At 44.9% G+C, this 14,500-nt stretch overlaps 1 protein-coding gene across 1 annotated transcript; it reads left to right on the forward strand.

Moving 5' to 3' along the window:
- Nucleotides 1–3,669: 3,669 nt before the first annotated feature.
- On the forward strand, nt 3,670–13,702 carry LOC119376677 (formin-F-like; the record flags this gene model as incomplete). Its single annotated transcript, XM_037646430.2, has 7 exons — nt 3,670–3,720; nt 4,528–4,626; nt 7,146–7,298; nt 9,351–9,467; nt 12,020–12,160; nt 12,933–13,004; nt 13,634–13,702. Coding segments are annotated over 7 exons (702 nt in total), but the record flags the coding sequence as incomplete, so codon positions are not given.
- Between the last annotated feature and the right edge of the window lie 798 nt (nt 13,703–14,500).

Consider the following 14,500-nt stretch of genomic DNA (forward strand, 5'->3'; position numbering starts at 1 on the left):
TTCAAACACTATAATCGGCCTGCATGACGGACGGTGTTTTCTTGCGTCGCCGGTGAGACCTTCATAAGAACACCGACTTGGCTTATGGTGGTATAAAACTAAAGCTGCAGCGGGCGCTTACCGGTGGCACAACATGCAGGCCGGCTGTCGCGTTTGAATGGCGAGCACTGTATTCTCAACCATAGTACTGTTAGAAAAAGTTGGCGACGATTTACGCGGACGTAATCGCGCGAGTTTAAAAGCGCCGATGCACGGGGAGCTGCGTGTACCGGGCACCACATAGTAATTAAAGGACTAGACCATGATTTTGTTACGTACTACTTGATGACGGGAAATGACACGAGGAACGGGACAAGAGGGGATCGCGTGAGCGCTGGCCCGATTGCTAAAACGAATGATGTGGAGCTGTTTACATTTTGGGAAAGATACAACGGGACGTTTTTGGTCTCGACCCTCATCCGAGTACTGTTCCGGTATCCACGAATCGAACCCATGAACCTCGCGCTCGGTTTATTGCATCACGTTTAATTCCGAAATCCACCGCTAGGGCATGCACGATTAGCTGCAAAGGCGGCTTCGTTTTGATTTTGAAGCCGCTATTTCCACATCACAGGGGAAACAAAGAATAGTTTCACTTCAATGCGCGGCACAGTTTATGCCGACTATTGTCGCATAAGGCTATACCATTATAACGTATACAGCTACGTTCTTGACCGCGTACAAAGGGAACGATGAAAGTTATGCTTGGAGGGATGCGCAGGCTAAGCCTCGTGACGCATGAGACTATACCGTTATAACGTAAAGTTACGTTCTTGACCACGTAAAGGATGAAAGTTAGGCTTAGAGCGATACGCAAGCTACTCATAAGGCTATACCATTATAACGTACAGCTGCGTTCTTGACCACGGAGGGAGCGAACAACGAAAGTTAGGCTTAACGCGATAAACAGGCTAAGCCTTGCGTCGCACGAAAATGACACCTCCGCCCCGCCCACAAGTATGATAAAGTTGGCTATGAACACTCGCCCCCCCCCCCCCCCCGACGCACACGCACACACCCTCCCTGCTGCCTGTACACTTATCCTGCCCTTATATCTCACATCTGGTTCTCGAAAAAGAAACAGAAAAAGAAAGACGTAGAATGCAGCAAATACAACGTATAAGCCAGGTGTAGACTCTTAGACAGCCTACAATGGAAAATAGATCTCGCCGAAATTAAAGCTGCGAGCGCTCGCTTAGGGGGAGGTGCCGTGTCGCTCGCCGCGCTGTTCTCTTATGCGCGGGGGACAACGCAGGTCCCTTATTCTTATGGATGCCTCGCAAAAACTTCAGCTCGCACCGCGTGCATCGAGCTGGGGCCAGCGCGGCTCCGCTGTTTTGAATGGGAGCTGATAAGCTTGGTGGCGTGACAGGCCAAGCGCGAAACCGAAACTGTGACCACTCCTTCCCCTTTCCCTTCCTTTTCTCACTATCACGACGTGGACACCTCAACAAAAGCTGTATGGTCCTTCGAGGTGTTTTCTTCCGTCCACTATGCAGTTATTTCTTTCTTTGTCTCTTATCTCTGAGTGAGCTTCGTTGCAGTTTCGTTTTTGCTGTCTTTCTAAGGTCGACTGGTGCGGTGCGCATCAGTGGTGTAGCGTTGTTTGGTCGGCGACTGAAGGATGGACAATTGAAATATCTCGCGTCGGGTATTTTTTTTTTTCTCCCTCTTTATCGTAGTCGCAGTATTGAAAAGAGCGTTGCGCGCGCGTGCATGAAAGCGCGCGCTTGTAAAAGGGTGTTGAGCCAAATCCGTACAGCACGATGGGCTGCATTTTCACCTTCTTTCCTGACGCAAGCCTTATTGATCACGTCTTTCGCTGTTGCGTTTTCTTGTGCGGAGGAACATCTCTTTATTATGGATGTCGGGGCGAATTCCGTACAGCGTCAATGTGGAGACTGAACGCCGCGTGTTCTGATCGAGTTTATGCCGCGCGTTTCGAATTCTGATTGCAAAGCCATGCGGCGTTGTTATAATTGTTATCATTATCATTATACCATCACCATCATCAATATTGCACTACCTTTATCAAACTGCAGTGAAGTTCGCATTGTAACTAAGCTGCTTTTCAGCTGGAGATAGCGACGTAGTGGTATAACCAAGGGGCATTTCTTCGTGTAAATCAATAAATTTATGTTTCCTTTGGGTAAAATTAAATTACCTATTTTTGGACTACGTTTGTTATTGGGGAGGTCAAGGGGGGGATGACTGCGGGTGAAAGCCAGCGGCGTGGACAGTTTGAAGTTTATTATTATTAGGAAGTAGCGATACATAAAATGAAGGAGAGGTTTTACAGACTAGGGTGATAGTCCGAAGACTGTAGAGGGTTGAAATTTGTTTCGGGAGGGGAGGGGGGGGGGGGGTGTTGACTCGGCATAGGGTCCAGGCAGGTAAGTGCAGTCGCGTGTCATTTTGTGTTCTGTATCCCATGCGAGAAAGAAATTTCGGGGAGGGGGGGGGGGCGGGCACGGGCCTGGTGTGCCAACCCCTGGCTACGCCACTGTGCCGGATCGACCCTGATCGCGGTCGAAATTTCCCCGTGTGACACCGGTATAGCAATCTTGTAGTTTTCTCGTTTTGTGCGCCGCATCTTCCGCGCGCGCGTTCTGGTAACAATCACCAAAAGTCGAAATTCTGGGTAAATTCCTGGCCGCGTGTTCGCACCAGCGGGAAGAGAGACAGAGAGAGTAAACGAAAATTTACGAAATGAAAGCAGGACATGATGTGAACCGGCCAAGGCCTGTTGCTTCAAATTGACCTATATGAAGAGAACCACCAGTGAAAAAAAAGCAATACACAAAATAAAAGAATCAACTCTATGAAGCTGATTTACTGAGGAGGTGAAAGTATTCTTCGCACTCAACCAAACCTAGCGCCACTGGCAGAACACTGCATTTGGTGCTGCCATCTATCCACACACATTGCAACTCCTAAGGGCCTCCGAGATCCCTGCAGCATTGCTGCAGGCGCGCGTTTCCAGACCCGTCGGTCCAAGACGACTTTGTATGCTGGCACATATCATAGATGGCGCTACAGTTCAGATGCTTTTAGGGAACCCTAGAGGCTTTTTATAGGCTGGTAGGACTGGTCTGCTAGGGTTGTGGCCCCCCGGGTCCGAACCGAGCCTCCCGTCAGGCCTGGATCCCCATTCACATTCCCAATCTCATTTTGCTTTAATAAAGTTTATTCCCTTCTCTTTCGCGTTCTTCTCGTACCATTGCAATACGCGACACGACAGATTGTAGTCCATCCACACTGACTCAACAGGTCATGTGGCATGTCGGCAGGACTAGGAAGCTATCAACAGTAGACTCATCAAACGAACCTGGTTAAGATGAACTTTTAAATGCAATGCAAGACCTCGCGAACCAAAGCCCCCCCCCCCCCCCCCTCAAGAAAAAAAAAAGATTCTGGCTACGCCCCTGCAACATAGGTGGCCATGAATATGCATGCTCAGTAAAGTCAGAATAGAAGAAGGAATATATGTAAGTTTTTTTTGCAAAGTTCCTTCAGTATTATGCAGTGCACATTTAATTTTTAATCAGTTTAACTAAAGTGAAATTTTGTTGCTGCGACATTTCTCCTTGATTGGCGCGCTTACGTTCCGTTTTATTCTGTTTCTTTCAGTCGGAAGAGCTGGACTGCTTACAATGCCTCTTCTACTCACTCCGATGCCAAGTGAGTGTTCTTTTTTCCTGAAACAAACTTAGCATTCTTTGCCCAAGCTCGTGATGATTCATATGGCGGCTTTTACGTATAGACAAGAATCCGACAGACAATTACGCAAAGGAAAGCATAGGGGACATTATTTGTGGCTTCTTAGCTGTATTGTAATCTTAAATTTAAAGAAATTAAATTGGACGAGAAATCACCCTTTCCGTCAGTGGGATCCGAACCCACAACCTTCGAATATATACTAGTGTTATTCATATGTTATAAGTAATTGTTTCTGGCTAGTGTGCTGATATTTGAAGCAATCCATATGAGAAACGAAAATGGCATATTCCGATATTGCGGCTCGGAAGGGGCCTTTATTAGCAATAACTTATCGTTATAGTGGCTAGTGCCTTGTCGCAATATCGAAGTTTCGAAGCTGGTTTTTTTTCGATGAGGACTTGCTAAACGAAGAAAAGTCCATATATATATATATATATATATATATATATATATATAGAGAGAGAGAGAGAGAGAGAGAGGGAGAGGGGGAGCTGCAGCAAATGAATGCAAGGAAGGAGAAAGTCATTGTTTCAATTTAGATGCAATTGAGAGGGAAATGAACGTGCTTTACAAAAGAACTTGCCACCGATGGGAGTCCAAACCACAACCACCGTTCCCACAGGCGGCGAGGGTGATAGTGCCACGCAAGTGTCTGCCGAACCAGAACTGTACATAGATATATCATCTTAGGTTAATACGATCAGTGATTCATGCTTGAGGTTGATGATAGTTACCTTTGTTTTGCCCGCGGTGTACTCATTCTCGCAGAAATCCCTCGTGAAGATCATCAACCATGGAAGTGGGCTCTGCACCATCGCGTCGAGCATCATGTCCAACTGCAGCAAGTCTCGGAAGCTGGCTCTAGAGGTAGGCATAACTTGCACTCGGAGTTTTCGGTTGAGATAGTTGCTGATACGTGACATAGCAACCGTTTGAGAACTTATAGTCATTGAGTAACTGTGCACAGCATCAAATCTCCATTTTGTACCAACGATTCTTCATGTTTCATGTTGTAGGTAAGCTTTCGCAAATCACGGGAATCCTTCATTCACTCTACTACCTTCCTCGTTGCCTAATACACAACTCACTTTCTTTGAGCCATTTAAATTATTGTTGCCTAGTCTGGGCATCAACTTCCGAAACTAATATTAACAGGCTATCCGTTCCGCAAAAAAAAAAAAAGGTTCTTCGGGCTATTTGTAATAAACAATACGATTCTCCTTCAGCACCTTTATTGCAGGATCTCAAGATACCAAAAGTAATGGCTCTGTTCAAGTATCGCTTAGTACTTGCGTACAAAACTCAGCAGAAAAAAAAATGTTACACACATTGCTGCTATAGCTGACCTGACGCGGTATAAGGCCGCTTATATTACTAGAAGACCAGAATATTGGCGAGTACCACATTCTCGTACCAACTACGTATCTCAGATGTGGCGCTCAAGATTACCTCATTTGATTAACGACCTGATTGTTGGCAATATTGATATTTTGCCCTGTTCTTCTCATGCCATTCATGATTTTTTTTCTTGCGTGTAAGTAAGACTCCTTTCGTTTTCGTTATGGAGTTTAGTGAGAAGATCTCTTCGTATTTTACATAATATGTATAATGTATATCTAAGTGTATTATGTAACCTGCTGGAAAAACTGTATTTCCGCTCTGCTGCTCCTGTGCTATTTTTGTTTTGTTTTGTTTTGTTTTGTTAGGGTTTTGGGGCTGGTCAAGCGGTTACGAGCCGCTTTTTTCCCCATTCGCCCTCCGCAAATCTCTATTGGTTTTGTGTAAATAAATAAATACATACAATACAATACATACAATACTGTTCCTTTTTTTTCTTTTCGTAAACTATCGTTGGCAGTGTTTACAGCGGTTCATGGGCACTTAGTAAACGAATTAATTAAATCTCTCTTTTACATCAGTACACACGATTCTTCGGCCTCTGTTCATGAAAGTATAACTTTGTATTCCTGCCCTAAAACATGCGGCAATGATGCTTCTGCTAGGCTGACAACACTCTGCGATGCACCTTGGGGCGCTAGCGTCAGTGAATGAATTGTGTATAGCGCTAAATAACTTTAGTTATCTATTCAAGAAAATGAAGGTAGACTCTGAGCGAATGCGGAATAAAATTTCGCTTGGCATGCGTTAGAGCACCCATTTTGCGTGGTAGTTCACAAATGTTTCACTTTTTAGCAGACAAATGAACAAGGAGGAAAATCGACGCAGACACAGCGATGTTGCTTTTCGTCCTTGTTCATTTGCGCGCTAAGAAGTGAAACAGGAATTACCAACATGCCCAAGCATACGCTCTTTCATTTCACAAAGAAATGATGGTCCTTAACAGCACCATAGTGGTGTGAGCAAATAATATGTAGCTGTGTCTTCAAACAGCCTAACTAATAATAACGAACATTATAGAACTTAACAGACAGAATTATCACCTTGCCGGCGATAATTACTTACTTGTTAACCGCAATGACCAAAGCCTACTGTCGGCTGCACCAAATAAGTAATGACTGACGCCCAGTTTTCTCGACACGGCAAATTGTCATGTTAATTTTTACTCAGACTTCATTCTATTTTTCTTTGACAGACTAGTTTTCTAGTTTCTTTCCCTTGAAAATCTAGTTTCGCCAAACATCTTGCACCTTCAGCATCGTCAGATGAGACGAAATCAATGCTTACAGTCCTGGCTGTGGTAAAATACGTGCGATGTGAAAGCACTGAAACAAAGGAAACGCGCACCCGCGCTAACCGTGGTGTATTACTGTTATCGTTATTATTATTACATACGAATATTACGTAATATTATTACATATGAAACACACAAAGACACACAGCAAATAGTTTGCAGTTGCCAGCATTCTGACAAATGCTACCTATAGAATAGCACGAACTTTGCACTAGCACTGATAACAAGCGCCTAGAGTGCCTCATCTTCAAACTGTCCACCAAAACACGACGCTGACGGAGAAGAAAATGCGGGAACATTGACAAGTGTGGCAGGTGGACACTTCTGCCATGCGAAAAAGTGTCTACCTGTCATCAATGTGCAGTGTGGAGTGCGATGCGCAATGGAGAAAGGAGCTCGTAAATCTGGAGGAGAAAGTAACATTTTAATAAACAAATAATTGGTCCGATGGCAGATATCGCTGGGGCCCCCAGTCCTGGTCCCCAATGGCTCTTGCGCCTCGTTGAGCACGGTCCAGGAGGAGCAACTGCTTCTCCCAGTCTCCGCTTGCGAGCAGTGCCTCTGACTGCCATGCGAAGTCTGTGACCCTTAGAAAGAAAAGGGTCTATGACAAACAAAGTGGCTGATGGTGTTGAAGCCTGTGCTGCTGGGCGTTTGCTGTTTCGTCATTCTCTTAACTCTTTCGTTTCGACAGCTCTTGACAAAGACGTGCGAGGACCACCCTACTGGTCACGTGAAGGTGCTCGAGGCGATGTCGTCGGTGCGACTGATCTTCGGGGAGCCCGTGCGCTTCAAGTTCCTCGTCTCCATGCTGCTGGGGGGAGGCAAGATGACCGCCGGATTCGAGGTCAGGGCATGCCTCCGCTTCTTCTATCTATGTCTTATCTATTGTTCCTCTTCATTCCCTTCCTCTTGTGTAGGTTAAAAATACAGGGCGTGCAAACGCGCACACAAGAGAGAAGTCGATCAAGACACCACAAACGCCGACTAACGACTCTGATCTGTCAACTCTCTAGTGTAACAACCTTGTGGTGTCTTGACTTTACTCTTGTGACGTGAAAATTTGGGCGAGTTGCTCCGTATCTTGCCTTGTGGTCTTGTGTCCGTGTTTTCACGCCCTGTCTTGTTAATATGAATATGAATATGAATATGCCATATCGCCATGTTTACCGCGGTGCTGCTACCGCTCCGACTTTTTACTTTAAATTTATTTTCTGCTTTCTTTTCTGTATGGGGCTGTGAACTAGTCAAGCTCTCTAACACAGCTTTTTTTCACAGTCCTTTCTTTCTGTACGACAGAATGGAAAATAAACTTTGACTTCGACTTTGACTTACCAACTAGCTCAACTCTCTGTTATTCATGTGTAGGGTTATACCAACAGAGCAAGTGCTTGGTTAACCCCCCTGCCTTTCCCCTTCGCTTCTCTCTCTCTCTTTCTTATGCCCAGAACTTTTTCATTCGAGCGTACTTCATTGGCTGCTGCTACCTACTTTTTGTGGGAACAACGGCTACCGATACCTACTTGTTCATCAGTAGAACAACGTGACGCACTAACTGGCACTTGTATTTATTGCCGCATGATCATCGGTAATAACAGCAAAATCTTTGAGGTCTGATGTATTTTTTTGTCCTTACTGCGAAATGCTCTTACGAACTTAGAAATGGGAATGGGAATATAATATTATGTTCCTGCGACTGTCCGTACCTCTGCCTCCGTGCTGAGTGTCGTAGCGATCCTTCGATCGCTCAATGTCACAAAGCATCGATCTGTGCTCTATGTCTCGGCTTCATTATGCGACGCTCTGCAACGAAAACGTAAAGCCAATTACCAGGGATATAATAATTGTTTCATAATGACGGAGCTGCTCTTGTAGGCTACACTATAATACTGGTATGATTACGGTTAGACTGTCTAGCATACGAAAATGAAGACAATACCGGCAAGCTGTCGGGCAAGAATCTCACGTGCCTCGACATGATGGTCGGTTTCCTGTTATAACATTCAGCGCAGTATAAGCAAGGCGATGCGGCGAAACATACTTTGGGAATCGCGATGAAACGTATCAATCAAAAGTGGAAGAGAGGCAGAACCAAGGGACGCATAGCACGCGTTTCTCAGTTATAGGCCGTGTTCTGTTACTGCGAGCCCAAAGATATCCAGCAAGTGCATTGGAAGGTCGTCAGGGCTGTTTCAGATGTCGCCGTGACGTTTCAAGCCCTCGTTCTGCCAGCATAACGCGCGGCCTGCATTTCTGAGTCCGCAGTGAAGCATAGCGCACTGCCTAATAATATGCATGTGCATTTACCTTTATTGACCACAGTAGTAGCATCGAGGCTTCGTTACGGTCTCATACAATGAGCGCACGTAGGGTGGGCGAAACGATGTCCTTTTGTCCTTTGCTGTCCCTGTTCTATTCGCGCGGTTACATCCTCTGCTTTAATTGTGAACGAACTAGACCTCATGAAGCTGTTAGTGGTATCTTAAATCTTAGTTACATCAAAACAGATGTTAAGGTTTCGAAGTACACTTCGTAGATATATCGGCGCTTGTACTGGAACCGGGGGCGGCACGTGTGCGCGACAAGCACTGGACTTTGTTTGGGTGTCATGTACCAGACGTGTCCAAGGTGGCCAAAGTACGTCTTAAACTGTAGTAACGTCAGAAGCAGCCATGCAGGCTTGCAAATAACCTCATTAGATGTCCGCGACCACAGTACGAGCACTGGCGGTGGCAGGGAGTCGTCGCAACAGGTTTGGTAACACTATTCACTGTATATATCGGTTGCTTCCCATAAACTGCAACTGAAGATTGTAGAGGCTGACTATCAGGAGGCGATCTTCTAATCACACTTATCTCCCACTTCATTGCTTCCTCATCAACACCCGGCCAACGAGCAGTTCTCTGCGATGTACTTCTTCAACATCCTGCTGTCCAACAGCAAGACACCGTCCGAGCGAGTACGCCTGCAGAGTGAACTCGAAGAGGCCGGCTTCGACGTCGCCGTCCTCGAAAAGGTGAGCACCACTTACTTTCAACGTGAACACCTCTCACACCGCGGTCCGCTTTGACAAAGCGATCCTGCTAGGGCTTTGTCCGACAGGCTTTGCACACCACAGGCATATCATTCAGAGACAGCTGCTGTCTTCCATTGCCAATATCAGTGATTAACGCCTCCAATTATTTAAAGGACAACAGAAAAGAAATGTTTTAAACTTCTACACCGCGTTAATTGCTGCCCTTAGGATCCACCTGTGTGTCACACACGACCTTTTCTAACAGCGGAGGTGTTTAAGCTTGAGCTCCAGCCGTGGCTGGCGACCGCTCAAAACTCGGCGCGGCCGTGCAAAGCGAAATGGAAGCAAAGCATAACCATGTATAGTATAGTATAGTATAGTATAGTATAGTATAGTATAGTATAGTATAGTATAGTATAGTATAGTATAGTATAGTATAGTATAGTGTAGTATAATATAGTATAGTATAGTGTAGTGTAGTGTAGTATAGTGTAGTAAGGTGGCGGGAAAGGAAAGTGAGGATGAGGAGTGATGCTAGGGTACGTAGGGGGGGGGAAACAACCAGATCTGCTGTTTCCTCAGTTTTGGCACCACTAGCAGGTGCTGCCCATTTTTCTCTTTCTTTTTTAATGGCCTCTAAATTATGTGTTGTTGAATGGAGCGTCATAAAATCAGTGTCACTATGACTCCACGGCAAGAACATGCAAGAAACAACCGCGAAAGAGAATGAAAGCCAGCGCGAAAGGGGACGAAATCACTGTAAGGGTACAGAGTGAAACTTCTGACAGTTTCATGCAAGTTTATTTACCAATGCTTTCACTTCGCGAAGCACTGTAGAGATAGTGAAAATCTATCACTGCAGAATCCTACCGATTGTCAGTACAGAATATCAAGCGCTGCCTTTTTGGAACTGCTAGGGTCAACAATTGCACAACTCTGCGCCTGTTTTTGATTTCCTGCGTGTGTTGGGGACTGGATTATGGTTTTGTACTCTCTCATTCTCTTCCTTCACTTTCCTGTTCTCATCTCAGGGTAGTCAATCGTGTTTCTCGATTTTGTTGAAAAAACTCCCGGCACTTTCCTAATGATATTTCTCTCTTTGTAAGATCCTTGGAACATCACTGTTCCGTGTAATACCTCGGCGGCTCGTAACAACACAGTTTATTATTACGTTGGCAGTCATTACCGAAGGTTTATGCTTATTATTTTTTTTTTGCACTTAGGCATGTAACGACGAGTTCATGTGCTTAACTGCTAGGCAGGCCAAGGTTTCTTGCACCGCCAAAGTTGACGGTTGGATTGACTATAATGGTCGTCGTTTGCGGGACAATTTCTTTCAGACTGAAGACATGTTTCCTTCATGTAACGAGTTTATGTATACTCGAGGGCGGCGCTAGTGGGGGTAGCCCTCTCACCCCTCCCAAATTTTCACCTGCCCTCACTTTGCCTCCCAAGAGCATAGCCAAAGCACAACGCTTAGATTCTCGCCCGCCCCCCCTTCCGAACAGACGCATTTGTCGTGAGTTCTCTCCCAGTGAAAAAGTCTGTGCACCCCTGCGCCACCCGTATATGTACTGACCTTTCATTGATGCTATATGGCTACTTACTTGTAACAAAGAACTTGACTTCTCCGCTGACAATAGCAATCGAGGCTACCTGCACAATTCTTCGTTATGCCGACGAAAAGTTGCTTGTCTATGCATCTTTATTTGGATCTTTCGTTTGCCGGTCATCGACTGACTGAGACGGCCTGCCTCGTCGCATCGACGAAATCGGCATGAACATTTGCCGGAAAGTGCAATACTACTACCGTTCATTGAACACTAGTACTGTTTAACAATTTCATATTTATCAATCCTATTATGAGGATTACTGTTCACAAATGTGATGAGAGATATTATATATCTTATTATGGATAATATACCTCATAAGGGATATTGCCTCTTATATATGTAATATTCCTCATGAGGGGTACCTAAGGGCATGAGGAGTGGTGTTTGTCCGTTATGGTGAGTCATTAGAGAGTTTTATTTTGTGCACAAACTTCTTTGCTTTAGCGTTACACCGGATACCGAATCAGTAAACGTGAGAAGCTGGATAGGTAATGCCATCTGGCGTGGCCGAGGTGAACCAGGAAAGCAGATAAATATTATTGCAGAAACTTAGTGCATTCTACTTCGCTGCTGGTGTAAAGTTTCGGCATCGGCTTAATACCCAATTTACCTCTTTTTTTTCCTCCTTTCCCTCCTTTTTTCCCTCCTTTTTTTTCCGCCTTTTAACCTCCTTTTCTTCCCTCAAGGGCACTAGGCTAAAACAGGCGAACGTGTCTTCGTGTGAATAACAAAATAATTGAGTGAATTGATGGGCACTAGGCTGAAACAAGAAAACGTCTCTATGTGAATAACTTAAGAATTATTTGAGTGCCCATAACTGTGGTTGTATGAATGGTCGCAAGGTCTCGATACCATAGACCTGTGACCCGGTATTCCGTAAACTCCTTTCCGTATACCAGACGAGCTAAAAACATGTGTTCCATTTGATCCGTCTTGCAGAACCTCCACGAGAAGGGTGTTCCTTCGACGGACGGCGTGTGGGAGGAGATTGGCCGCTGGAAGCGCAACTACCTCGACGTCAGCACAGCCCTCAACGAGCACAAACGTGTGGGCAACGAGAACGGCAAGCTGCGCACCGAGGTACATTTACAATGACGTTACTACTCGTAACTACAGTCACAGGAGGACAGATTCACACGCCGAAGGGCCCAAGAAAGCCTCTGCTTCAGCATAAAAATCGTTGAACAGAGATCGTCGCTGGGGCTAATGTTTCGACAAGCGTTCTTGTCTTCTTCAAGGCAGCAACTGAAGGTTGACGGTTGCAGACTTGAAGACGACAAGACCTCTTGTCGAAACGTTGGCTCCAGCGACGCTCTCTGTTCAAGGGTTCTTTATCCTTGAACAGGCGGTGTCGCTGGAGCCAACGTTTCAACAAGCGGTCTCGCCTTCTTCAAGGCAACAACAGGAGAATACCACTTGTCGATACGTTGGCACCAGCGACACCACCTGTTCAAGGATGTTTCATCTATTGAAGCTACTATATAACCCTTAGGCTCTACCTTCTTTGGATCTCTCTTAGATTGTGCACAATTTTTGGTGTGTTTTCATAGCACCTTAGGCCTCATAGAACCGCGTTTGTTAGTGAGACAACGACTGTGAAAATATGAACGTTTAGCCAAATGGAAACTATAGCGGTGGCTGCCGTTGACACATAAAAGTGCTCAAACCTCGCAGATATTGATTTATGTAAAAAAAAAGAGAGAGTTAGTCTAGTGCTTGAAGTAAGTTCAAGTTCAAGGCCGGCAAACACTTCCTTATTTTTAACAAAGCAATGCATAATGTAGTACAATTAAAAAAAATAATTTGAAAGCCACTAAAACTATTATTATGCTAACTTAACTTGTTACTTCAGGTGGAACTTCTCAGGCGTGCCCTCAGAAAGCTGGAAGAAGACAAGATGAACCTGATCCAAGTTGAACGAGAGGTGCGTACCCGCAAGTTTGTAACTACATACATACATACATACATACATACATACATGCATGCATGCATGCATACATACATACATACATACATACATACATACATACATACATACATACATACATACATACATACATACATACATACATACATACATACATACATACATCTGTGTCTGCATTCATGGAACATTACAAGTACACCTAAAAGTTTGATAATGCGTACTTAATCAATTTCGTTCGTTTCAATTATCCTGTGAGCCAATCTAATAATTTATCATTGAGATAACTTGGATGCGCCTGCATATCACGTCTCTATTGCAAAGCATTCCATGTTAGTCTTGCAGCAAGTACTTATTAAAGTTCAGCCACTCCAAATGCGTCTGCAATAGACAGGTTGGCTTTAACAAGAGGTATAACTAGAAAAACCTAATAATTTGAGGTTCTAAAATTGTTTTAATAATGTGCTCTCCTAGTAGTAACGTATAACGTTGGCCACGTATGACTCTGTCTGACCAAAAGCATTTTATCATGTGTCTTCTGGGGTACAGTGTCCGACGAGATTGGCATTCCTAAATAAATGAAAATAAATGAATGACGTGACTGCGACGTTGCTCAATTCTTCTCGCAGCTCAAGGAGAAGTGCGAAGACCTGAAGCAAGAGGTGCTGACCCTCAAGAAGGTGATCGAGGAACCAAAGGTAGGCCACGCTCCCTGGACTCGTTATTCGCGCCAGCCCATCTGCAGTGCGAAGTGCTGGAGGAGTGGCGTTTGCAAACTGTACGCTCCCCGCCAAGCGAATATTAAGAACAGCTAGTAAATAATGCACAACTAGCCCCAACTCCGCTCGTATTACTGACAGGTGTGAAGAATTCATTCTATATGAATATGTAACTTTTTCAAGGCGAAAGCCTTAGATGCCTCATCAAATGCTAAATACGACTATCGCCTTCAGCGTCAACACGAAGTTATGCAAAAAAAATTCACCATCTTCTGATGACGTTATCATCTGACGTAATCATGATTCACAGTCCGCCGAAAATTGGGAAGTCATTATGACGTCGTCGTGACCTCACATGGTGGAGTCAACACATGACATCGCCGCTTATCGAAGGTGGGCCGATCTCGGAGGCACCGCAAAAGCACGTGAGGTGCATAAAGCTTCCAATGCCTCCGCTCCCGGAGTCGATGCAAAACCATATTAGGTGCAGATAGCTCTTTCCATGCAGCACGTCTCACCATGCATGGCTTAAACAACCTAAAAGGAAACAATGAATCGGGTTAGATCGAAATCACTGAGTTCAAAGTCTCATTTTTAAATCTCGCGCTGAAATCTCCCCGCATGACGTCACGGATTTCAACGTGTAGTTATTGTATTTTGGCCCCATTGGCTCAACAAAATTACCCCAAACTTGGTATATTAAGTCAATGGCCCCCTCAGAGGACAATGTACTTCATTTTTACCGATTAGGAACTCCGTAGTCCCTAGTAGGCGCCG

This window comes from Rhipicephalus sanguineus, unplaced genomic scaffold (assembly GCF_013339695.2).
Source record: "Rhipicephalus sanguineus isolate Rsan-2018 unplaced genomic scaffold, BIME_Rsan_1.4 Seq186, whole genome shotgun sequence".
In the NCBI taxonomy this organism is placed as follows: Eukaryota; Metazoa; Arthropoda; class Arachnida; order Ixodida; family Ixodidae; genus Rhipicephalus; species Rhipicephalus sanguineus.